Source organism: Giraffa tippelskirchi, chromosome 8 (genome assembly GCF_054371585.1).
Source record: "Giraffa tippelskirchi isolate mGirTip1 chromosome 8, T2T-mGirTip1v1.2.pri, whole genome shotgun sequence".
Lineage (NCBI taxonomy): Eukaryota > Metazoa > Chordata > Mammalia > Artiodactyla > Giraffidae > Giraffa > Giraffa tippelskirchi.
Genome location: NC_137282.1, coordinates 84,259,709 through 84,287,395, shown reverse-complemented (window position 1 = coordinate 84,287,395; position 27,687 = coordinate 84,259,709). Strand labels below are relative to the sequence as shown.

Sequence of the window (27,687 nt, the reverse complement as noted above, 5' to 3'; positions counted from 1 at the left end):
GATTTGTGTTATTTTTGAATTCTATAACGTGGTATAAAGTGGACTGGATTAATTCTTACATTGTATAGAATTCTGTATTTCATGTAGGAATAATTCTTAACATAAAATTTTATAACTTTGTAATGAGTTAAATTTTATATTGGCATAGGCTTAAAGTTTAAATCACTTTGTATTTTTAATAAAACCTTAAAATAGCCCTTTTCTGTCACGGGATAATTCAGTGTTGTGTGTTCATGTTTCCAATTGTTTTGAATATATAAGTGTATATTTTTTTACCTGGCAGAATGAAGAAATTTTTAAAAATGCTGGTTAGTTTTCAAAAGGAAATAAAAAGCTTAAGAGATTTGGATAAACTGTGGCAGTTGCCTTTTGCTATATTATTGTTTCTTGTAATAGTTGTTTTGTCAAGAAAGTTTAGATTTAATTTTTGAGTTCTAGGAAATTTCTTTTACTTACATCAGTAATTATTTCTGTATTATAAAAGTGTCTCAGAAAAAAATATAATTTTTTTAAAAATAAGTATATTGCCACTAAATATTCACCTGGGGTACTTGAATATGAGTGGATTTGGGAGAAGTATGTGTGTGTATAAATATTATGTCTATTTTTAGCATATTTGAAGTTACTTCAGAAATTTTTTTTGTATTACTGTGATGTAAAATAGAAACTGTGTAACTGGACTTGTTAACATTATATGGAAAATAGGGATAAATGGGTTGTGATTATAGGAATTAAAAGGCTTTACTGTCAATAACATATGAACTGTAGTGAGTAAACTTTGATGATATATACTTTGAATTTTTATTGACATCTTTTGGAGTGCTTTCTTTTGCATCCTGGTTGTTTTCAAGAGAGGTAATTGCTTCATAGCATAGTTCAAAGTAGGTGAGATATGACTTGATAAAGTTATATATGTCTACAATTTGAATAGTAGGATTATATATATAAAGATAGATAATAAGGTAAAAAATATATAAAATAGTAGGATACTAATATGGACAGCATGGTACTAATGTGGACAACATTTAATAGCATGCTTTCCCTGGTGGCTCAGTGGTAAAGAATCTGCTTGCTAACGCAGGAGATATGGGTTCGATCCCTGAGTCAGGAAGATCCCTTGGAGAAAGAAATGGCAACCCACTCCAGTATTCTTGCCTGGGAAATCCCATGGATAGAGGGACCTGGCGGGCTGCAGTCCTTGGGTTCGCAAAGGAGTAGGAGAGGACTTACTGACTAAACAATTCCTTGATACATAGACAGTCTGAAACTGTAAGCGCCTGAGCTTTGGAACCTTGCCTCTTGGAATTTTTTTTCTTTGGACAAACTGCCTTTTCTGAGCATATTTTCTCATCTCTATTGGAGAAGTTAGTGAAATGTTTGTAAAATATTACAGTTGGCAGGTAGATGTAACTAGATTTTAGGTGTTTTTTACATGGTCAGTTAAAGCAAAGGAGATGAGAAGAGGGAGAGTTGAAGTGTGAACTGTAGAAAAAAATGGGACATTGTTTCAACTTTGAGTGGATGTGGTTAAATCAAGACAAATAGGGCATAAATAAAAGACAAAGTATTTTACTGGGAGCTGAATAAGAAAAAGAATTTTAATATTCATTTTGGGTGTGTAGAATAGGGGTACTGTAGAGTAGAATACAGTACTTAAAAACTGTGTGGAGCTGTTAAAACCTCTTTTTTTGTTGTTAAAATATTTACTATGGGAAGAAAGCAGTAAATGTTATTTATAATTGAAGAAAGTGTAGATCTGAGAGTTGTCATAAATTTACAGTTCTATGAAAGTTAACAAATTGAACATGTTGATAATCAGAACCCAGGTCAAGAATCAGAATATTGCAGTACTCTAGAAGTTCCCATTCTGTCTCCATTTAGACACTACTTCCCCCACCAAGGACAGCACTATTCTGACTTCTAATACTATAGATTAGTTTTGCCTGTTTTTGAAGTTTAGGTGATTTTCTCCTACATTACATATACCCTTTTGTATTTAACTTCATTTGCTCAATAGTATGTTGTATCACTGTGTTGTATGTAAAGTTGAAGTTATTTTAATCCAAGTCTGCTTATGTGTGTCAGGTGTATTATAATATATATGGATTTTTTTAATTTAAAAGGGAAGTGAATTTATATGATTAAATAGAATTTGGAATAATTCCACTAATTCCAACTTTAAAAAAACTTTTAAAATCATTTTCTGAATATGTCTTTTTCTTCTTCAGTTTTCTGACCTTTTAATAGATTTTAGGCATTAACACATCTGGATAGGTGAATTTTTTTCTTTAATTTTTTTCAAAATGACTGTTTAAAGAAAAATTAATAGATCACCATATGGAGTTCAAAGCTACCAGTTAGAAAAATTAGAATTCCAATCCAATGAAAGTTTTATGTTGACCTAATTACATTGGTAGAATGATTATGAAAATTGGCTTAGTATTTTTATGGAGAAAAAGGGTAGACGGTGTGTGTTTTTTGGACCTCACTGCAATAATATTTCCAGTGGAAGACCTCATTAATAGTTAAAAAGTATCTTCATGTGATTGTTTCTCTATTTTTCCCTTGTTTTTTCAATTTCTTTCATTGATTTCTATTTCTCTTTTCCATTTCTTGTCTTCTGGTGACTCTACTGTAATAAGACATGCTTTAGAAATGGGCTAGTTTTTCTTTTCCTATGTATACCTGATAGTGTTTTCTATTCCTTGATTTAAGATTAAGATAAATTTTAATTGTTTTTTATTTTGTTTGTTTTTTACTCAATCCTTTATTGAATTTTAGGTTTTTTTCTCTGAGTTGGTAGTGCTTTGTGAGGAAGATTCTACTGCCCATCTCTTGGTGTGCATATCCTCAGGAAAGTAGAAGAGAGTATTGCATAGGAAATTGATTAAATATTTGACAGCAATTTGGCAAACACGTGCTTAGTATAGATGAGTAAAATAGAATAACATTTTACTTACTTCAGTATGCAAAAACAAGACTAAATGTGAAAGTGAAGCAATATTCATCTGTACTGAAGGTGAAGAAGTTTTGATGAAGTGAGTTTTCTAAACGTTGGTAATGTTAAAGATATTAATATTCACTCCACTTAAAATATTCTTATGCATATTTTCTTTGAAAGTATGGAAAACAGTGACTTTCTTTGAAAGTATGGAAAACAGTGACTTTGTAATTCCCTGAAGGTGGGAACATTTAATAACCTTGGAATATCCTTGCTGATTCTGAGTCTAGAATATTTAGTTCACTGAACCAGATTTAAACTGTGTGGATTTTTAGTTACCAAAAGAATGCTTGTTTTTGGTGGTGAATTTTGAGTGATTGCTTGTTTGATTTTATTAATTAGGAATGGTAAAATGCAGTAAATCTATATTTTTAACCATGCTTTTCAGGATTATATTAGTTACTGCTCTTGTAATGCTAGTACGTAGTTTTTTTTCCAGACTATTTTTAATGATTTTTCCTAGCATAGAGCTGAGCTACTGTGGTAAATTGTTGGCTTGCTAACATGATCAGAACTTGGTCTAAATGATGTTTTATCAAAAACATTACAAATTGTGTGAAGGATTTATCAAATGATGTGTTGTTTAGCAGACAGTCTAGAAATTATTTGTTATGAAGTAGATGTTTTCCTTCTAAGCAGTCCTTTTGGAAGGGCACATACTTGTTTTAGCGATGATGTCACTGTTGAAACTATTTTAAAAATTCTGCTTCTGAAGATTACTAAGCTTATAATATAGACTTTTAGATTGGTATTTGGTTTCTCCTTTGGGATGAATTGGAGTTCAGGAAGTGGTTAAATATAAATTGGGTTCAAATGTAGTGGGAATTCCATTTGATTTATTCACTCATTAATTTGAAAAGAATTCATTGAGCATCTGCTGTATTTTAGCATTATATTAAATACTGAAATATATGTGACAAAATAGTTTTTCTTAAAAATAAACAATCACTATATGTGATGACTGCCATTATAATCTAGTTAGTGACTTCTTCACAACCATTCTCATTTCCTAAGTCTTCCCTTTGTTCATTATATTTGGCAAAACAGCCTGTCTTTGTTCATTACTACTCTTATTCTCTTCTCAGGGCCTTTGTACTTATTACATTCTGTCTAGATTATTCTTCCCCTAATCTTAGTAGGCTTGCTCTCTCACTTCATTTAACTCTGTTCAGATACCACTTTATCAGTGAGGCCTTCTCTGATCATATGTTGTAACCCTCATTTCCATCATTTTCCATTTGGTTTTGTTTTCTTCCATAGCTCTTGTCACTGTTGCCAATTGCAGTATTATTTATTATCTCCCTGGAATGTAAGTTTTGTGAGGACAAGCACTTTGTGTTGTTCACCATTGTACCCTCCGTGCCTGGCACAGCCCCAGTGCATTATATGCGCTTGATAAATGACCATAAATCATTTTTTGGCTGAATAAATGACCATCAAATTTGTGTTTAATTTGAGGGCTCCAGACCAATTTTTTCAACAGTTTACTCAATGTCTTAACCATGTGGTCATGTATATCAAGCTTTCTATGTTTCATACTTACTAATTACCTTACTCTTGTAAAAATCTTTCTGTATTTTCCATCTGGGTCTTCTGCGCATTACTTTAATGGGCCAGATCACCCAAGAGAACACCCAGGAGACATTCTGACCTCATTCCTTGTCCTTTTTCTGCATGTCAAATCTGTGACCAGATGATAATGATTTTATCTTTGAAATACTGAAAAATCTTTTTTTTTTTTAAGCACTGGGAACTTTATTCAATATCCTGTGATAAGCCATAATGGAATTAAAATATGAAAGAGAATAAATACATATATTTATAACTGATTTACTTTGCTCTACAGCAGAAATTAACACAACATTGTAAATAAACTACAATAAAATTAAAAATAAAACAAAATATGTTGTTTTAGTTGCTAAGTCATGTCTGACTCTTCTGCAACCCTATAGACTGTACCCCAATAGGCTTTGCCGTCTGTGGAATTTCCCAGGCAAGAATACTGGAGTGGGTTGCCATTTCCCTCTCCTTGGATAAGTCTTTTTTTCCGTTTCTGTTGCCATACCATTACAGAGGCCTCATTTTCTTTCTTGGGTGATTGCATTGGCTTCATAACTACTATCCCTATTCTAGTTCTATCGTTTTCCAAACTGTTCTCTTCACTCTAACTAGAAACACATTTTCTACAAAGTTAATGTTTACTTTCTCAGCTGGGTTGAATATCTTCCTTATTTGAACTTCTATAATATACTGTATGTTACATTTCTTATAATATTGCTGTAATTTGTTCACTCCTGCCTCCCTTAGTCATAGTTGACAAATACTTATTTACTTTTACTATGTGCTGGGTTATTTTCTTTTGCTGGTGATTCAGTGGTGAAAACCTTGAATATTTCCACTGAGGAGTTTATGTTCTACTAGAAAGAACACAGATAAAAGCAAGTCAACACAGAATTTTAAGTAGAAATAAATTCTCAAAATAATGTAAAATTGGAGTATGGGAAAGGGAGTTGATAGGTGGTTAGGGGTATTGTCAGGGAAAACTCTGATATTTAGTTGATCCAGGACTAACAGGGAGACAGCAAGTGAAGATGTAGGGGGAAAGTCAAGTAGAAAGAGTATATAACACCAAGGCCGAGAGATAGGAAGGAACCATAGATAGAAAGTGCTTGGGGAGAGGGAGAGTGGAGAATGAGAAACTAGAAGAGATAGGCAGGAAATAGTGTAGTTGAAGTTTATTGCTGTGGAACCTTGAAGCTGGGTAAGTACTGAGAGTTTAGAGGTAGCAGAAACTTGAGAGATCACTTAAAGTTGTGAGACTTAAAAAAAGAAAAGGGCTTTCTAAATATTAGGTAGATCAGTGATGATGTAACAATATTAAGAAGGTTGTTTGAGATAAACTTGTCAAACCCTGCTTCCTTTACCCCCAGTTGATTTTATTATATGTTTACAGACTCATTCAGAGATAAAATAGGAATTACGAATTGAAACAGTATTACTTCACACCTTACTGGTAATTTGTGCAGGTCTGCATTAACCACAGTTTACTTTTATAATGCTGTGAAAAAAATATTTTTAATACTATCAAATTAAACTATTTTGCCTAGAAAACTGACATTTCTTTTTGAAAATATACATTCCTAATTATTCTGTGAAATGAAAACTGAGTTTGTAACAGGGAAGATCTTGATCCAAATTCTTGCTCCATAATCTGCAGGGAAATACCTAACTTGCTATTTAATTTTCTGAGCCTACGTTTTCTTTTTTGTGTGAAGGGTTATATTAGGCTGGTACAAAAGTAATTTTGCTTTTGCATTGTTGAGCTTTACCGTTTGATATTGAAATACATTGTTCAATAAATGTGGCTATATTATACATCATTTCAATGTGCATTTCTTGCTTTACATTTTTTGCTAATTATTACTTGCTGTTTATTTTATAGTATTATAGACTATGCAAATGATGTTAGACAAAAAGCAAATTCAAGTGATTTTCTTACATGAGTTCAAAATGGGTCATAAGCAGTAGAGATTACTTGCAACATCAACAATGCATTTGGCCCAGGAACTCCTAATGAATGTACAGTGCAGTGGTGGTTCAGGAAGTTTTGCAAAGGAGACGAGAACCTTGAAGATGAGCCCAGTGACTGGCCACTGGTAGCTGACAACGACCGACTGAGAGGATCATTTAAGTTGATCCCCTTATAACTATACGAGAAGTTGCCTAAGAACTCAGTGTTGACCATTCTTCGTTTGTTCAGCATTTTAAGCAAATTGGAAGGGTGAAAAAGCTTGATAAGTGGGTGCCTAATGAGCTGACCACAAATCAAAAAGATCATCGTCTTGAAGTGTCATCTTCTCTTATTCTGTGTAGCAACTATGAACCATTTCAGGATTGGATTGTGATGTGTGACAAAAAGTGGATTTTATATGAGGGCCAGCAACAACCAACTCAGTGATTGGACCAAGAAGAAGCTCCAAAGCACTTCCAAAAGCCAAACATGCACAAAAAAGGGTCATGGTCACTGTTTGGTGGTCTGCTGCCAGTGTGATCCACTTCAGCTTTCTGAATCCTAGCGAAATCATTACATCTGAGAAGTATGCTCAGCAAATCAATGAGATGAACTGAAAACTGCAAACCCCGCAGCCAGCATGGGTCAGCAGAAGATGGCTCAGTTCTGCATGACAGCACCTGACCACATGTCACACAAGTGCTTCAAATGTTGAATGAATTGGGCTACAAAGTTTTGCCTCATCTGCCATATTCACCTGACTTCTCGCCAACTGACTACCACTTATTCAAACATCTTGACAACATTTTGCATGGAAAATGCTTTCCAAGAGTTTGTTAGATCCTGAAGCATGGATTTTTATGCCACAGGAATAAACAAATCTATTTCTTGTTGACAAAAATGTGTTGATTGTAATGATTCCTATTTTAATTAATAAAGATGTGTTTGAGCCTAGTTATAGTGACTTAAAATTTGGGTCTGAAACTGTAATTACTTTTACACCAACCTAGAAATACCTGGCTCTTTAAGATTATTACAGTATAACATGAGAAAATTTGTTCAAAGATCCTAGCATAGTGTCTGTCAAGTATTAGGGTGAAAACCCAGGAGGTAAATGTTATTAAATAAATAATAGTGATTTATTCATTCTTTTAATCTTGGACATTTGGTCATTTGTAGTTCTTGCTCTTATAAAGAGTAATTTTATATATAGTCTTGTATATGAATTCTGGTACTCATACATAAGTTACTCTAGGTTGTATAATTGGGTGTAGAATTACTGCTTATATGAAAAAAATTATATGTCATAGTAGAGATATGTTAGAGTTATTCTTGATCCACACACTTGGGATTATCAGACTTTCATTAAAAATATTTCATTATGAAAAATTTTAGTCATAATATGTAAGAAAAATATAAGGAGCCCTCATATATTCCTTATTCCCCTTCAACTAGTATAAACATATGGGGCAGTCTTAACTTCATTTGTATATTTTCCTTTTTTCTTTGTGAATAATTTTAAAGCAAACCTAGGCATATACTATTTTCATTTGTAAATACATCTGTGTGTATTTCTAAGGGATAAGGACTTTAAAATATTTAACTGCAATACTATTAGCACAGCTAAGTAAATTAGCAGTAATCCTCTTTAGATCATCTAGTATTTAGTGTTAAGATTTCCTGTCTTACAGATAACATTTTGAGTCAGGATTCATGCACTTTTGGTTTCATTTTTTTTTAAATGTATATCACATTGCTTTTCTTTCTACATAATCTGTCTTTTCAGATTATGTATTATTTCTTTTGCCTTTAAACATCTTGGGAAAAAAATGTGTTTAGATGGTTGTTTGTACTATTTTGAAATTGATTGTATGTCCTGATTCTAAGTTTTTGAAGAATTTTGAAAACTTCTCAATCTTTGAGGTTTTGAGTATTGCATCTCCTACATTTTTTCTTATCTTGTTTAGGAATTCTTATTAAATGCATGTTAGACTTCTATTATCGTTCTTGTTTTTTAAATTCTTTCATGTATTTTGTCTGCTTTTTTCTTGGAGATCATATACATATCATCTTCAGATACATCTTCCAATTCATTAGTGATGTATAATATCTTTAGGTACATCTTCCAGTTCATCAGTGATGTATAATATCTTTAGATACATCTTTCAGTTCATTAGTTCTCCCCTCAACTGTATCTATTCTTTTATCCCCCCATTGAGGTTTTAAAATTTGAATCATGCTGTTTCCGTTCCTTTCTTTCTTTTAAACCAAAAGTTTGCAAGTTATAGCTTGAAGATCTTGTGATGTAAGGCTTACAAAGCTGCATTTCTAATAGTCTTATTCAGACATAGACATGCTCATTTAATATTGTCTATACCTGCTTTGGTGCTCCTGTTACTGAGTTAATTATTTATAAAAGAGACTTTATATTAATAGCTTTCAAAGCCCAAAATATTTAGTCTGGCCATTAATAGAACAAGTTTGCCAAACCCCCTGCTGTATTTTCTTTTTTTGTTTTTTTTTTTGTAGTATTTATTTATTTGGCTGCACTGAGTCTTAGTTGTGGCAAACAGGATCTTCATTGCAGCACGTGGGATCTTTAGTTGTGTCGTGCAGGATCTACTTCGCTGACCAGGAGTCAAACCTGGGCCCCCTTCATTGGGAGCGTGGAGTCTTAGCCACTAAACCACAAGGGAAATCCTCCTCCCTCTCCCCCCCACTCCGCTACACTTTTCAGTTCAGTTCAGTTGCTCAGTCCTGTCCAACGCTTTGCGACCCCATGAACCACGGCACGCCAGGCCTCTGTGTCCAGTGAGGAGGAGTTGGCCTCCTCAGCAACTCCTGGAGTCCACCCAAACCCATGTCCATCAAGTCGGTGATGCCATCCAACCATCTCATCCTCTATCATCCCCTTCTTCTCCTGCCCTCCGTCTTTCCCAGCATCAGGGTCTTTTCAAATAAGTCAGCTCTTCGCATCAGGTGGCCAGACTATTGGAGTTTCAGCTTCAACATCAGTCCTTCCAATGAACACCCAGGACTGATATCCCCTAGGATGGACTGGTTGGATCTCCTCACAGTCCAAGGGACTCTCAAGAGTCTTCTCCAACACCACAGTTCAAAAGCGTCAATTTTTCGGCTCTCAGCTTTCTTTATAGTCCAACTCTCACATCCATACATGACCACTGGTAAAACCATATCCTTGACTAGACAGACGTTTGTTGACAAAGTAATGTCTCTGCTTTTTAATATACTGTCTAGGTTGGTCATAACTTTCCTTCCAAGGAGTAAGCGTCTTTTAATTTCATGGCTGCATTCACCATCTGCAGTGATTTTGGAGCCCAGAAAAATAAAGGCAGCCACTGTTTCCACTGTTTCCTCACCTATTTGCCATGAAGTGATGGGACTGGATCCCATGACCTTAGTTTTCTGAATGTTGAGCTTTAAGCCAACTTTTTCACTCTCCTCTTTCACTTTCATCAAGAGGCTCTTTAGTTCTTCTTCACTTTCTGCCATAAGGGTGGTGTCATCTGCATATCTGAGGTTATTGATATTTCTCCCGGCAATCTTGATTCCAGCTGGTGCTTCCTCCAGCCCAGTGTTTCTCATGATGTACTCTGCATATAAGTTAAATAAGCAGGGTGACAATATACAGCCTTGACGTACTCCTTTCCCAATTTGGAACCAGTCCCTTGTTTCATGTCGGAGAAGGAAATGGCAACCCACTCCACTGTTCTTGCGTGGAGAATCCCATGGACGGCGGAGCCTGGTGGGCTGCCATCTATGGGGTCGCACAGGGTCGGACACGACTGAAGTGACTTAGCAGCAGGAGCAGCATTGTTCCATGTCCAGTTCTAACTGTTGCTTCTTGACCTGCAGGCAGGTTTCTTAAGAAGCACATAAGGTGGTCTGGTATTCCCATCTCTTTTAGAATTTTCCAGTTTGTTGTGATCCACACAGTCAAAGGCTTTGGCATAGTCAATAAAGCAGAAATAGATGTTTTTCTGGAACTCTCTTGCTTTTTTGATGATCCAGCGGATGTTGGCAATTTGATCTCTGGTTCCTCTGCCTTTTCTAAAACCAGCTTGAACATTTGGAAGTTCACGGTTCACGTATTGCTGAAGCCTGGCTTGGAGAATTTTGAGCATTACTTTACTAGCGTGTAGATATATAAAATACTATTTCATTGTTTGTATTATGTATATGGTAATTCTAATATTTAAAGTCGTTTTAGTTTTTTGTTTTGTTTGTTTCTGTTGATACTGACTTGTTTTCATGTTTCCTTCTGTGTTTATAACCAGGGTAAGGATTGCTTCTTGGTTGGGTGGGTGGGTGGGTTGGAGTGGTGGTTAATGGTTGAATTTGCCTCTGCTTCTTGCCCAGGAACATGGTAGACCAAGGAATAATTTAAATTAAAATTCTCTCGTTGAGATTTTTTTGATTGTGCAAAGGAATGTATCTGGCTCCAGAGACACCTGCAGTTGGCTTCAGAGTCTCAGGGAAGTCTCTTTTTATTTTTCAGCTTTACCTAGAAATACTTTTCTTTGCTCTCTGCCTCTGTTGAATAAGTGTTCTACGTGTATCCAGACTCACAGAATGAAAGTAGATGGTCAGCATAAACCATACTGTTTGCATAAATGGTTTAGGGCCAGGAAGCCACTCTTACCAGTTAGGGTGGTAGAAACATTCCCTGAGCTTGTTTCCAGATGTAAGTCAACAACTAAGCTGGTGAGCAGACCTTTTTAAGGAAAAGCAGTTGGGCCTGTTAGGTTAACTTTTTCTGCATAAATGTACAAATGCAACACCTGAGGATGTTTATTTCATGAGGAGTCAGATTGGGTAGGTATGGGAGGGTGCAAGATTCTACATTTCTAACTTGCTGTGAGGTAGTACCCATTTTGGTAGTTCACAGATGTACTTTAGTAGCTAGGTAGCTGCCCTAAAGCAGAAGTCTTTCTTTCCAATGGTTTTTTTTTTTTTTTAATCATAAACAGTAAATTTTTATTCTGAATTGATAGAAAAGTTTTTGGGGATTAAATTCTCTGTGGTGACAAGTTTTTTCCTTATTGAACTTTACTCGACTTGAGATCTAAATTTATACTTCAATATTGGCACATATTTTGTGTCATTGGGAGAAAGATAGATTCAATGACTTTGCTGTAGAAAAGAATGCAGGGTCTGGGATGCTGGTAATATTAATTGTACAGACCCACAACCTATTATCCACAGTTCTGAAAAACCAAAAACTCTGAAAATGAAAGCTGTTTTTTGTAAATAAAATGACATGACAAAACCTAAGCTGACCTAAACTAACTTGGCAGCAAAACCTGACCAGAATTTGTATTATCTCAGTGTGTCTAACCAGCATGTCAAAGGCTCATCTGAAGGTCCTGTAGTAGAAGTATGTAAAGCAGTTATATTTAAAGGCGTTATCAGAAAGCATAAATAAATATAAAAACATTAGCAGTTAGTGTGGTCACATTCAGACGTCCTGTTCATGCAAGAGATAACCAAAGAAGTGCTTTATATTGTTATATTTATAGTAGTTCAGAGCTTTTTAAGATTAAATTCAAACAACATTTGTAAATTTACTTTTAAATTTTGATTATTGGTGCTGATTCAATTATTTATGCATGCCCGAGTGAAATGTATGGAAGAATAACAAGTAGTAAATTTTTAATTAGAGAGTTTGTTTACATTTGTATTACACAAATCAATTGTGTATTATGGCATTTTTGCATAATTAAAATCACCATTTACCAAGGTTCATGAAAAAGCTTAATGTATCATGTGTTTCCCTCATGCCTGGGACTCCAGATTAGTCATTATGTTTTTGTCTTGATAATTTTGATGAGGTATGTCTTCTTTGATGTATATAAATGATTTTGCTGAGCCATAAAAAGCATAAACAGAATACTACATGTGGTAATATCCACAGGGCACTGATTCAGAACTTAGTTGTACATAAAAACAAGATACTACTGTGATATAGTCTGTATAAGATGTCTCAGTGATATTTGTTGTCTTGGATGTAATTTTCTAGTTCAGACATTATTACTAATGGCTGTAGAAGGAAATTTTAGAAATTTTTTTTTTTTTTTAGGTTGAATTAATTTGATTACAGGACATACTGAATTTGAGATGACAGATCACCAAACATGAAAACAGATTTTTTTTTTTAACAAATGTAGAATAATGATGATAAAATGTAGAACTGAAACTTTGAGGCTTTGTTTATTTAAAGGTTAAAATGGAATTCGTTAGTGTTACGGAGACAATGAAAACAAGGGCAAATGATAGAATTTTTGGTAATATTAAAGTATAAAATAGGAGGAAGGCATGCAGACCTTTAAGAGAGGTACATAAGCAACAGTGAGAAATAGGTATGAAGAGGACCGAGATAGTGTGATTATAGAAACCAAGAGAAAGAAGGTAGGTTTGGTTATCATTGGCCAATAGTACTATAATGGAAAAGTCAGGGAGTTTGAAAGCTGAAAAAAGCCTTTGCATTGGGCAAATAGTGAACTTGTAGAGGACAACTTTAGTGGAATGGTGGCCTAGATACCTAATTGGTAGAATTTAGAAGGTGAGGTAAGAATTAATTAACTTGAGTCTCAGAGAGATTTGGTAGAAGTAATGTCACATCAAAAATGGGAAACATTGGGCAGAAGCATTTTTTTTTTTTAATACAGGTAAAAGAGACAGGTCAGTTAGAAATAGTGAGTAATTAATGATGGAAATACTGGGATTAGTAAGTGTAAAACCAGGAATACAAATGAAAAGGTTAGAAAACATTGTAATAGCATTTTTCAACTTTCTAGTGAAGTGAAGTGAAGTCGCTCAGTCGTGTCCAACTCTTTGCAGCCCCATGGACTGTAGCTTACCAGGCTCCTCCGTCCATGGGATTTTCCAGTTGACTTTCTAACTCACATTCAAATTGTGTCCTACAGCCAAAGTGTATTTGTACCCTTTGCTCCTCAGTCTCTGAGAGGGAAGTCCTTCATTACATTCATAGAAGCCACCTGTCAGACAAGTGATCCTACCTATAAATAGTTGTTTCATAGAGAAAAACAGAAACATGAAAATAACTGTACAAGCAAAATGTACAGCTAACTTTGTAAATAAATCTAATAGGCTGGGGGTATATAACAATTAATTGTCTCAGCTTTTAGGCACAGCTGTTCTGTTCTTTTACAAGGTTCATTTACGTAGTGAATTGTTTCAGAGAGAAACAGAACTTTTTTCTTATGATGAAAGATTTCTGATGAGAGGACTGTGGAAACCTAATGATTTAACAGACTAAGACATAGAAGTTTTAGCAGAACATCCAGTGATTATAATCTTTATGTGGAAATTGATTTTAGTTATTCACCATCTTAGAAAATGTTCTGATTGCAGACAGTACTTTTCATAGATTTTCTGCAGAAAAATAGCAATAAAATAATGTGATGACCAAGATTTCTTTGACTCTTTTTTGTAGCCCTGTGAATGGCTTTTGTGTATACTTCGTATGTGTTCACAAAGTGAAAGTGCTTTGTGAATTTGGTTACTATTTTGTACAGGAATTATCTCATAACAAGTTTTATAAGCCTAAGCATTCTGATCTCTAATTTTACTGTAAAAAAGGGAAAGAGATGAACTCTTAAGAAAGTACTTCATATTTTTTTCCCTAACTCTTCTTCATTTTCTACCGCAAACATCTAAGTTATCTTTACCAGAAAATCTTTACAAATTCACAAATTACTTGCCGTGTAAAAATAGATGATGATGAAATGATGAGAAGATAATTAGGCAAGGTAAATAGTTAAGGCAGTTCATTGTTAATCATATTAAATAAGCTTATTCTTACCTTAGAAAGTGTGATTCCTTTTCAAAGCAATAGAAATTGAAAAAGAGATACATTAAAGCAGTGTGATCTTTCTTATTTGCTCCTTTTTTATATGCATCTCTACTATAGTTACTGTCATTATTATAATTAATCACAAGATAGCATTTCCATTATAAATTCTTACATTTTAATATTCACAGTGTGATGTGGGCCATCTATTCAGTAAATGTTTTTTGGGGTGGTTACTGTGTATCAGACATGATACTGTGTATCATGCCATTAGGATGGCATCATAATGGTGAACCGAGGGTCAGACTGTCATGTAATTACAAACTAGTATGTACACTGAAGATACATTCTCCTTTGAAAGACAGAGGAACTGCATATGCAGGGCAATTGCATATGGAATAAGATAGACTCTAGAGTCAGATTACTTAGATTCAGATCTTACTACCATATCTGGTATTTATGTTACTTCAGGCAAATGAACTAATGTTCATTTTTTTAACATGAGAATGATAATATTAGCACCTACCTTGTATGGTTGGTATGGAGATGAAAACAGATTTTTCATGTAAAAATATTAGCAAAATATGTTGTAGTACTTGTCTTACAGTCTAGTGAAGTCTTTATTAAACTTTTTGTTTTCCCATAGTATTACTAGTATTATATATATACACCTATTCCCATTTCATGTTGATCTCCAGACCTGAGACCGTATCTTATATTTACTAATATTCTCATCTAAGCAGTTGGCATAGTGTATTGGCATAGTGAACCCTGAAATGTACAATTGAATAAAACTTAGATGACTTCCCTGGTGATCCTGTGGTTAAGACTCCCAATGCAGGGGCCATGGGTTCACGCCCTGCTAAGGGAAGATCGCACATGCCACATGGCCAAAAGAAACCAAAAGAAAAAAAAAAACGACAGAAAACTTAGAAATCTAAAGTTACTCCCAAGATAAATCAAAACTGTACTTTATAGGATACTTTTGTATTTTTAGTTATATAAGTAATAAAATGGCTAAATACAATCTAGAGGGGAAACCTGTGTTCCTGTTATACTGTTTCCAGGATGTTGGAACAAGAACCCAACAAAACTGTTCTCTTCCAGTCTCTGGGAAAAGGAGATAGAGAAAAGATTTAGTTGTAAGAAAATATACAAATGCTGGTTGAATTTTAACTAACTATACCTCTGGTGGTCATATCATTTACAATACAGCCTAGGATACTTTGCAGAGAAGGCAATGGCACCCCACTCCAGGACTCTTGCCTGAAAAATCCCATGGACGGAGGAGCCTGGTAGGCTGCAGTCCATGGGGTCGCCAAGAGACAGACACAACTGAGCGACTTCACTTTCACTTTTCACTTTCATGCGTTGGAGAAAGAAATGGCAACCCACTCCAGTATTCTTGCCTGGAGAATCCGAGGGACTGGGGAGCCTGGTGGGCTGCCGTCTATGGGGTCGCACAGAGTCGGACACAACTGAAGCGACTTAGCAGGATACTTTGGGGAGTGAAAGGAGGTGGTATTAATCACACTGGCATGATAGGTGTAAATTAGAACTTAGATCAGATACATGTTCTGTCATAACTGTTGTGATAGCGGTATGCAGAATGTATCATGAGAACATAAAGAGGGGTGCTTGTAGGTTAAGGAAAACCTTTACACATCTGAGTAAGACTTCTGAGGAATGAGGATTTCTTCCAAATCAGGTAGGGAAAGAAGAGGCATGCCTGGCTAAAGAAATCCGAGTGCCATCTTGCTGTCTCTGTAGTCTTGCCTCTAAACGAATTATTCCCTCTCAAGAGGTGCTTCATGTCCATCATCCTTCTAAAGTAGCCCTATGAAACTATTTAACTTTTAGTGTAATAAATCTAACATTTAAGGAGCTTATAACTAAACTGATTTACTTGCAGAAGTAATTGATAGGTTTTCCTTGCCCATCTCTATTACAGTATTTATATTTAAAATACAACAGTGATTAAAAGAAGATTATTGTCTGCTTTGGTTGCTTGTGAGGAAAAATGATCATTTTCAGTACTGATAGTAGATAATTCCTGTTCTGCATTCCAGATTGTTACACCAGAACAAATGGATGAAAATTACAAAGGGACAGAGTTTGGCATCAGTATAAGGGGCAATATTCTACTACTCTTATCAAAAATAGAACAGGGTCTCCTAAGAAGTTTTTAGTTCCTTTGTGTTAAAGGTAAAAAGAAAGGCCGTTTTCCCAGGATGCTATCATTTGATATATCTTTTTCCTCCTAAATTATATAACTCTTTGATATTAATAATTGTTAGAATTTCAGGAAATGTTAAATAATTTGAAGCAGTGCTTCCTCATCTTTTGGACCTGTGGGTAAGGGTGAGAAGATGTACTTTCATTGTCCTTGCTGATAGAGGAGACAGATTTGTTGCTGGCTTTTACAAAGGAAATACTAACTATAGGTATTGCCATGTGTTTTTAATCCTTTATGTCTGCTCACAATAAACATAGATAATATTAAGATGTAATTAAGTAATACTTATCAGATTTATGTAGTCACATTTAATTTTGTTACATTCTTATGCATCCAACTTTTCTAGCTTGATGCTTATTAGCATTTGTTCATGTATATTCACAGATAAATCACAGAAAATATTGTCCAACTCTGCTCCCACTCCTCATCACTCTGGCATTTTTAAGAAGGCAAATAAAACAAAAGATTTTACTTCAAAAATGAGCAAATCTTGGATCATAAAAGTAATACACTAAAACATGTAGCCAAAATTCATTAATTTAGACACACTAATATGTGAATTAAACATTTGTTTGGGCTGGCTGCATAACTTTCACATAATTGAGCCATAAAAATTGTTTTTGTAAGCAGATAATAACTAATTTTAATGATAGTCGCTGCTATTTATAGAATATCTGTTATGGGCTAGGCACTCTGCTAAGTAAGTTGTACCTCACAGCTTGAAACGATGCCTTCAGGGTTAGGTAATTAGTATAATATATTCACTATAACCTTGGGCTTCCCTGATAGTACAGTTGGTAAAGAATCTGCCTGCAATGCAGGAGACCTGGTTCACTTCCTAGGTCAGGAACATCCGCTGGAGAAGGGGTAGGCTACCAGTATTCTTGGGCTGCCCTTGTGACTCAGCTGGTAAAGAATCTGCCTGCAATGAGGGGGACCTGGGTTCAATCCCTGGGTTGGGAAGATCCCCTGGAGAAGGGAATGGCTACCCACTTCAGTATTCTGGCCTGGAGAATTACGTGGACTGCAGAGTCCATGGGATCTCAAAGAGTTGGACACGACTGAGTGACTTTCACTCACTTATTCACTATAATCTTAACATTTTTTGGAAAAAACGCAAAATGAACTTTTGGGCCAACCTAGTATAAGAAAGTGGTGCCTGCGAGGCTTAGTAACTTAGTCAAGGATACATGGTTTGTAGGTGATTAAGCTAGATTCCTTTCAAAGCTGTGGTTTTTCCAGTAGTCATGTACAGATATGAGAGTTGGACCATAAAGAAAGCTGAGTGCTGAAGAATTGATGCTTTCGAATTATGGTGCAGGAGAAGACTTAAGAGTCCCTTGAACTGAAAGGAGATCAAACCCGTCAATCCTAAAGGAAATCAGCCCTGAATATTCGTTGGAAGGACTGATGCAGAAGCTGAGACTGCAGTACTTTGGCCACTTGATACGAAGAGCAGACTCATTGAAAAAGACTCTGATGCTGGAAAAGATTAAGAGCAACAGGAGAGGGGGGCGGCAGAGGATGATATAGATAGCATCACCACTCAATGGACATAAATTTGAACAAGCTCTGGGAGATAGTGGACAGAGAAGCCTGGCATGCTGCAGTCTGTGGGGTCGCAAAGAGTCAGACACAATTTAGCAACTAAACAACAACAGCAAACTAGATTCAAATACGGTTCTTTTCTATTTCAGAATTGTTCTTTCTATTACTCTCAAATAAATGTATGCCGCTAGTATTTGGTCATTAATTTACTCTGTGTACTTGAACCAGAATTTATTTAAGTATCAATTTTATGCTGTATGTTTATTGACAGGTAAGGATATTATTAATAATATGATTTATCAGAGCATGTTACAAAGCAGTATATATTGTATATATTTTAAAATATAAAATAAGCAGTTTATATTTTAAAATAAATGCATGCTTACTCGTGTATATATATATATATATATATATATATATATACACCTGCGCATGTATGTATATGTACATACATGGAGAATTAAGCTAAAGGGGGAATGAATATATGTATATGTGTCTATAGATGTATAGAGATAAATAAAAGGTTTCTTTACTGTAGTTTTCTTTTGGTGGTTTTCTGTATGTATATTTGTATCTATGTATGCATGTTTGTGCTTATATAATATTAAATTGCTAAATATTGACTATAGTTATTTCATTACTTCCAGAGAGTCACTGGGAACATGCATAGGACTACAAGTTACACAATAAGAGGAAAAGAGCAACTGTAATTTTAGCGGTTCTTTTGTGTTTTGCTTCCTTGCATTTGAATGGTTGGCCATCATTGCCAGCTAGCTACATTTTTTTTCTCTCTTTTTTTCTAGCCACTTTTTTTTTTTTTCTCTTTTTGCCTTAATGCAGCTCTGGGCTAAACTGCTGGGCTTCAGGGAAATCCTAGTGGATTATCTCATTTGTGCTTTATACATTTCACATAGCACAGTTTTGGAGAGGCTGAATTGGAAACATTAAGTGAAAGTAGTAAGAAATAAGAGAGGTAAACCCCTCCTTAAATTCTCTCCCCTGTGCACCCCCTCCCCCCCCAATAAAAAGCCCATTGATCTCAGTTTGCTCATGTAGTTTTAAGTTCTGACTGTCTAGCATAGGAGTTGACAGTTGACAGCTCATGAGCCAGTGTTATTGAAACATAGCCACATTCATTTACTTACCTATTTTCTCTATTGCTTTCTTGATTACAGCAGAATTGAGGTTACAACAGAACAGACTTTATGGCATAAAATACTTACTGTCTGGGTCTTTTTAATTAAAATGTTTAGCTACCCCTGATCTAGCATGTAAGGAAGAAACCAGGGACTCCTCACTTAACCAGGGAAAATTTACCCTAGTATTTGAAGTTATGGACCCCCATAAGAACATTGTAACATATAAGCATACATAGTATTTGATGTTTAAAATGGCCTTAATGCTATTTTTGAATTTGGGAAGAAATATGAGTTTCTGGGAGGAAACATGTTCTTTCAGGAAATATATTATGAAGAAACTTTGAAGTTCTTCCATATTCCAATTCTGTTTGGGGTTCCTGGTAATTGTATGGGCTTCCCTGGTGGCTCAGATGGTAATATATATAAGACAAAGGGATGAGGAGGGGAAAGAAGAAAGGCTGATTTGTTTTGATTTGGATTGACAACAACAGTGCATTAAAGTGTGGTAGGTTCATTTTATATCAGTATTAGACAAACATTTGACACAGTATTGGCTTCTGACTACCTGTCAGTTTTCATTTTGTGGCTTTTTTTGTTGTTAATTCTCAGTTTTCTTCCAATTGTATGTAAGGTCCAGTAACAAATGGTGTCTCTTTTTCATTGATGTGTTATTCCCAGTACCTAAAACAGTACTTGACTGTAGTAGGTGTTCAGTTAATACTGCTTGAGTGAGTGAGTTCAGACTCAAGGTTTTATTTTTGTCACAAAATTGTGGCTTTTCAAAAATGTCTGCAGTCAGTTTGTACCCAGGAAATAGGCAATAATTAGAAATATGCAAGCCTTTTTGAAAACTATATCTTCAACCTAATCATCATAAGTATTAGTCCTATCACATATTACATAGCAGAAACTGGGTCCTCACTTACTCTGACTTGCAAACTGCTATAGATTCTGAATTAGCGCAAGTGTTGTTAAAAATTGTATTATGTTCTCAAGTATGGTTAAATCATTTAAAAATCATTGACTTACTTATAATTTTTCTTTTTCAGTGTCTCCAAACAGGTACCACTTATAACAAAAAGATATTACTAATAGTGATCTATTCATAGTTCCTTGCAGTTTTTTTTGTATGAGCTCTGATACCATACAGTGATAAGCTGTTTTCATTCCATGTTTAAGATGAAAGAGTTACTAATTATAAAGATATACCCTAAACTATCTAGTATTAGATCAAATTTCATTAGAGTTAAAAGAAATATATCTAGTATTTGTAGGAAATGTTCTGAAATCAAATGAATGATCTTCTTGTTGTTGTTCAGTTGCCCAGTCGTGTTCAGCTCTTTGGGACTTCATGAACTGCAGCATGCCAGCATGCCAGGTCCCTGTCCCTCACCATCTCCCGAAGTTTGCCCAAGTTCACGTCCATTGCTCTGAGATGCCGTCCGGCCATCTCATCCTCTGACACCATCTTCTCCTTCTGCCCTCGATCTTTCCCATCATCAGGCACTTTTCCAGTTAGCTGGCTGTTCGCATCAGATCAGCAAAGTACTGGAGCTTCAGCTTCAGCATCAGTCCTTCTAATGAGTATTCGGGGTTGATTTCCCTTAAGATTGACTATTTTGATCTTGTGTCTTAGTCACTCAGTGGTGTCCGACTCTGCGACCCCATGGACTGTAGCCCACCAGGCTTCTCCATCTATGGGATTTTCCAGGCAAGAATACTGGAGTTTTGTTGCCATTTCCTTCTCCAGTGGATCTTCCTGACCCAGGGATGGAACCTGGGTCTCCCACATTGCAGGCAGGCTCTTTACCATCTGAGCTACCGGGGAGGCCCTGGTGGGGTTTGATCTTAATATGTAGCAATTTCAAAGTGATTGGAGATAGCTAGGGTATGTAATATGCTTAGTGGTTTGACACTAACCAATGTGTGGTTGTCATGGCTCACATTGAGTATAACAGAATGGAGAGAAACAGATGCAAGCTAAATTTATAGAACAATGTTATGTTTCATTTGCTGAGGAAAAAACTTATTCAAAACAAATAGCTCTTTAGTTTGTGTTAACAGATTAAAATCTCAAAGGAAAGTCATAATGGGTCTTAAAGTAAAATATCAATAATGTGACAAGTTTTTTTTCTTTTTTAGATTGTGCTTTTGTTTAAAGCAAATAGGATGCTGAATATGTTAATAGAAAAATAACTTGAATATTGACACTGTATCCAAGGGTTGGCAGATTCCCAACCACAGGGCAGTTTCTGGCTTTGGCCTGTTTTTGTAAAACAGGTGAACTAAGGATGGTTTTGCATTTTAAAAGCTTTTTTTTTTTCTTTCAGTATTTTAAAGATGTTCCCCTGTCTTCCCGCTTGCTTTGTTTTCCGGGAGAAATTTGTCATTCTTCTCTTTATTTCTCTGTATGTAACTTGTCTGTTGTTGTTCAGTCACTAAGTCATGTCCTGTTCTTTGAGACCTCATGGACTGTAGCATGCTGGGCTCCTCTGTCCTCCACTATTTCCTGGAGTTTGCTCAAATTCATGTCCATTGAGTCTATGATGCTGTCTAACCATCTTATCCTCTGCTACCCACTTCTCCTTTTGCCTTCAGTCTTTCCCAGAAACAGGGTCTTTCCAGTGAGCTGGCTGTTCTCATCAGGTGGCCAGAGTATTGGAGCTTCAGCATCAGTCCTTCCAGTGAATATTCAGGATTGATTTCCTTTAGGATTGACTGGTGGTCTCCTTGCTGTCCAAGGGACTCAAGAATCTTCTCCTACACCACAGTTTGAAAGCATCAATTCTTCTGCGCTCAGCCTTCTTTATGGTCCAACTCTCACATCTGTGTATGACTATTGTAAAAACCGTAAATTTGACTATGTGGACTTCTGTCAGCAAAATGATGTCTCTGTTTTTTAATACACTGTCTAGGTTTGTCATAGCTTTCCTTCCAAGGAGCAAGTGTCTTTTAATTTCATGGCTGCAGCCTTTTTTTAATCTGGTTGCTTTTAAGATTTTTCCTCTACCAGTGATTTTGAGGAATTTGATTATGATGTACCTTAGTCTAGTTTTGGTCCTTTTTCTTGTGCTTGGGATTGATTGAACTTCTTGTATTTATTGGCTTACTTTGATCAAACTTGGAAAGTTTTCATCTATTATTTCATCAATTAATTCTTCTATTCCAAACTTTTTTCTTTAGGGACTCTGGTTACACATACTGCAATTTTGTTAAGCTGCTTGAATCCCTGTAGTTTGCTGATGGTCTTTTCATTTCTCTTTTTTCCCTTTGTGTTACATTTTGGATAATGCTTATTGCTTTGTCTTCAAAATTCACAACTCTTATTTTCTATAAAAGCTATTATGCTTTTTTTCTCATCCAGTATATTTACATCTGAGACACTGTAGTTTTCGTATCCAGAAATTCAGTTTGAGTGCTTTTACACTTTTCATGCCTCTCCCTAAAGTTTTGAACATATAGACTACAGTTATAAAAATTGTTTTAATGTCCTTTTCTGCTGATTCCATTAGGTTGTTGGAAGAGTAATTGAGGTTTGTCATTGTTGAACTTTGCCATTTGATATTGGAATAGTCTTAAATAAATGTGATTATGTTATGCATCATTTTAATGCACATTTCTTGCTTTGTTTTTTTGCTAATGACTTATTACTTGCTGTTTATATTTTAGACTAGGGAAATGATGTTACACAAAAAGTAAATTTGAGTGATTTTCTTATTGAAGTTCAACATGTGTCATAAAGCAGCAGAGACAACTTGCAACATTGGCAACACATTTGGCTCAGGAACTGCTAATGAACGTACAGTGCAGTGGTGGTTCAAGAAGTTTTTCAGAAGAGATGAGAGCCTTGAAGATGAGGAGTGCAGTGGCCAGCCATCGGAAGTTGACAACAACCAACTGAGGGGATCATCGATGCTGATCCTCTTACAACTACATGAGAAGTTGCCCAAGAACTCAGTGTCGACCGTTCTTTGGTTATTTGGCATTTGAAGCAAATTGGAAAGGTGAAAAAGCTTGATAAGTGGTTGTCTAGTGAGCAAATCAAAACAATGATTTTGAAGTGTTGTCTTCTCTTATTCTGTGCAACGTCTAAGAACCATTTCTTTTTTGGATTGTGATGCGTGACTAAAAGTGGGTTTTATACGACACCCTGCGATTACCAGCCCAGTGGTTGGACCGAGAAGAGGCTCCAAAGCACTTCTCAAAGCCAAACTTACACCAGAAAAGGTCATGGTCACCGTTTGTCCATCTGCTGCTGGTCTGATCCACTACAGCTTTTTAAATCCCCCTGAGACCATTCTGAGAAGAATGCTTAGCAAATTGATGAGAGAGGCACTGAAATCTGCAAAGCCTCGAGCTGGCATTGATCAGCACAAAGGGCCCAGTTCTTCTCCATGACAAGGTCCGACCACATGTCTCGCAACCAGCGCTTCAGAAGTTGAATGAATTGGGCTATGAAGTTTTGCCTCATCTGCTACATTTATCTAACCTCTCGCCAACTGATTGACTTCTTCAAGCATTTCGATAACTTTTTGCATGGAAAATGTTTCCACAACCAGCAGGATGTGGAAAATGCTTTCCAAGAGTTTATTGAATCCTGAAGCACGGGTTTTTGTGCCAAAGGAATAAACAAACTTATTTCTTGTTGACAAAAATGTGTTGATTATAATGGTTCCTATTTTGATTAATAAAGATGTGTTTGAACCTAGTTATAATCATTTAAAATTCACAGCCCTGAACCACGATTATGTTTGCACCAACCTAATAATATCTGTGTCAGTTCTGGGTCATTTTCAGTTGATGAGTTTTTCTGTTTACTATGAGTCATGTTTTCCTGCCTCTTTGCATGTCTGATGATATTTGGATACTATTCATTGTAAATTTTGCTTCATTAGGTATTTTCTATTTTTCATTTATGATTCTTTTTATTTTTAATTATTTATCTATTTTTTAACTTTACAATATTGTATTTGTTTTGCCGTAGTTTGAAATGAACCCACCATGGGTGTACATGTTTTCCCCTTCCAGAACCCCCCTCCCACCTCCCTCCCATCCCATCCCTCTGGGTCATCTCGGTGCACCAGCCCCGAGCACCCTGTATCACGCATCGAACCTGGACTGGCAATTCGTTTCACATATAATAATTTACATGTTTCAATGCCATTCTCCCATATCCTCCTGCCCTCGCCCTCTCCCATAGAGTCCATAATACTGTTCTATTTATCTGTGTCTCTTTTGATGTCTCGCATACAGGGTTATCTTTACTGATTAACTAAATACCATATATATGTGTTAGTATATTGTATTGATGTTTTTCTTCCTGGCTTACTTCACTCTGTATAATAGGCTCCAGTTTCATCCACTTCATTAGAACTGATTTGAATGTATTCTTTTTAATGGCTGAGTAAATATTCCATTGTGTATATGTACCACAGCTTCCTTATCCATTCATCTGCTGATGGGCATCTTGGCTTACGATTCTTACTGAGCTTTGGTCTGAGACATTTTAGTTATTTGGAAAGTTTGATTCTTTTAAATCTTACTTTGAAGATTGGTTGTGTGCCGAGCGCTTAGTTGCTTCAGTCGTGCCCAACTTTTTGTGACCCTATAGACTGTAGCCTGCCAGGCTCCTCTGTCCATGGGATTTTTCCAGGCAAGAATACTAGAGTGGGTTGCAATGCCTTCCTCTGGGATCTTCCCAACCCACGGATCAAACACAGGTCTCCCACATTGTAGGCAGATTCTTTACTGTCTGAGCCACCACGGAAGCCCAAGAATACTGGAGTGGGTAGCCTATCCCTTCTTCAGAGAATCTTCCCAATCCAGGAATCGAAACGGGGCCTCCTGCATGGCAGGCGGACCACCTAAACTGCCAGGGAATCCCAAAGATTTGTTAGGTAGAATCAAAGAAATGTTTAGTCTGTACATGATTGTTCCCCACCACTTTTCTGAATACTCTGTCCAATGCCCCATGTACAATTAATGTTTCCAGTATGGCCATTAGAAACAGGCACTGCTCCCTCTCCTGTGTAAACACATGATACTCATGCCTTTAATTTTTTCGAGTGGTAATTTCCTCACACACATGCACCAATTATTGCTATAATGGCTACATAAAGGGTCCCTTTGCAGATGTTCAGTGTTCTGTCTGTGCAGTGCTCTGTTCTCTGATTCTCTTTGTTCTCCTTGGACTCTGACCGCTGTCTCTAGAACTCAGTTTGCCTGGGTATCTCCTCTCAGCACCAAGGCCTTGAAACACACTCTAAAGACAGTAAACTGAGGGCAGTTGTAGAGCATTCTTGTTTATTTTTCATTTCTCAGTGATTATTTTTCTTTACTTCTTAATGTCCAGTGTTTTGAGAACTGTTGTTTTATATGTTTTTTTCAGTTTTGGGGTTGATTTAAATAAGACAGTATTTTTGGTTCCTGTTACTACATTATGGCCAGAAGTGAAAGGTGTTCTTGCAGTTGGGGTTGAAATATTAGAATTAGTGGTTAAATAGTTCCAGGTGATGTAGAGAGTTGGACCATAGGTATAAATGGAGTAGAGAGGTGAAGGTCATTCAGTGAGTTATCCACATAAACTTTGAAGTCTTCTAAGAAGGTAGATTTGAGATAGAATGTAAGACTTTAAAAAAACCGAGAGTCAAAGTTGTGAAGTTTTAATACTGCACATTTCATGTGTTTTGTTAGGGAAAATAAAATTATTTTAAAATTATCTTAATCTTTTAAAATTATGTTAAATTATTTTATCTGTTCTAGAACCTTCTGACAACTTAAGGGAGATTCTCCAAAATGTGGCCAAATTGCAAGGAGTATCAAATATGAGAAAGCTAGGCCATCTGAATAACTTTACTAAGGTAAGTAACTTCAGTCTTTACATTATCATCCTAAATTATTTTTTCCTTATTGTACTTATTAGATATGTGTTAACCACCATTAACAGGATATTCTTCAGTATTCCCTCAATATTAGTGTTTCCTTGGGCCACTTCTCATGGATTTTTGTCATATGTTTTTAAATTTAAAAGTAGGTTTGAATAATGAGAAGTATTTGACGCTTGTTGTCAAATATTTGGTAGGTTCAGAAGAGAATAAAGGGAAAAGAAATCACTGAGAAATCAGTAATTCAGTCTCCACTATTAGTCACATAAGGATGTAATTCTATTGCCTTATAATATTCATTTTATGTGGTATCATATGATAAATATGTTGGTACATGAGTATTGTGTTTTGCATTTCATAGATGTAATAATTTCCAGAGAAATATTACCACTTCCTCTCCTTTTCCTGATACTCTGTTCCCATTATCTGGATCCCAGAACTCAACATAAATGTTAGGGCACTTGTCCCAAATAAATATTGACCTGATCACTATTAGCCACCAAGAATTCCCAAGTTTGATAGATGGCTTAATATGCTTGGGAGCCTGGTAATGCTGAACAGCCAACTCGTGGAAACACTAAAATGCCTGTTATTCGAGGTGATGCCATAAATAGAAAATGGAATGCTTCCTTTGGGAAAATTTGTTTCCATTTTTACTTTACTAAATTAAATTATTCTACATTTTATTTTATTTATTTTTATATTTTATTGAAGTTTGGTTGACTTACAGTGTCATGTTAGTATCAGGTGTACAGCATGTGATTCAGATTATATATACTCATTTTCAGATTCTTTTCCCTTATAGGCTATTACAAGTATTGAGTATAGCACCTTGTTGTACATTTTAAATGTAGGAATAATTGTTTTAGCTGCTTACTAAAAGTTTGATCCATAGACCTGCAACATTGGTGTCACCTTGGAGTTTGTTTGATATGGACAATTTTCAACCCCATCCCAGACCTACTGAATGAGAATCTACATTTTAATGAATATCTCAGATGAATTTGGGTGTACATTAAAATTTGAGTCACACTTAATTTTAATCTTTCCAAAATGTTTAATTCTTTGCTACTTGGTAGTTATACTGTGGCTTGAATTTGATTCTATTTCATAGAAATAGAAGGGGTAAGAATGTAGTCACTATGTAACACATTTTTTTTTCCAATATGGTGTTATATAATAAATACAAAGTAGATTAGTTTTTTTCTTTTCATAGTTAGTGAAATATACATATACAGTTATTTTTTTCTTAATGAAACATTCTGGGATTTATTTTTATATAACATGAGAAAGTTATCTTGTATGAGTGATGACAAAGTGATTTTTTAAAAAAATTTCAAAAACATTGAATAAATGCTTGTGAAGGGGTTTTCAAAAATATCCTTGTTGTATGTTTCATTTTTATGAATGTATTGAAAATGTTCAAATACATTTCTTCAGTGTACTACTCAGATAATGTCAGGTTTTTAAGACCTAGAGTTATTTCAAGGTTACAAATTGCATCTCCTGGTTTTACTCTATTAAATTTCCCAGT

General features: G+C 35.5%; 1 protein-coding gene across 4 annotated transcripts in view; it reads left to right on the top strand.

The window, feature by feature from the left end:
- RICTOR (RPTOR independent companion of MTOR complex 2) overlaps positions 1-27,687 on the top strand; it is a 124,415-nt gene that overhangs the window by 10,144 nt on the left and 86,584 nt on the right. For all 4 annotated transcript variants that reach the window (XM_081519273.1, XM_081519274.1, XM_081519272.1 and 1 more), the window contains one exon: positions 26,032-26,129. In XM_081519273.1, coding sequence (XP_081375399.1) covers positions 26,032-26,129 — 98 coding nt within the window. The remainder of the gene's footprint in view (positions 1-26,031; positions 26,130-27,687) is intronic.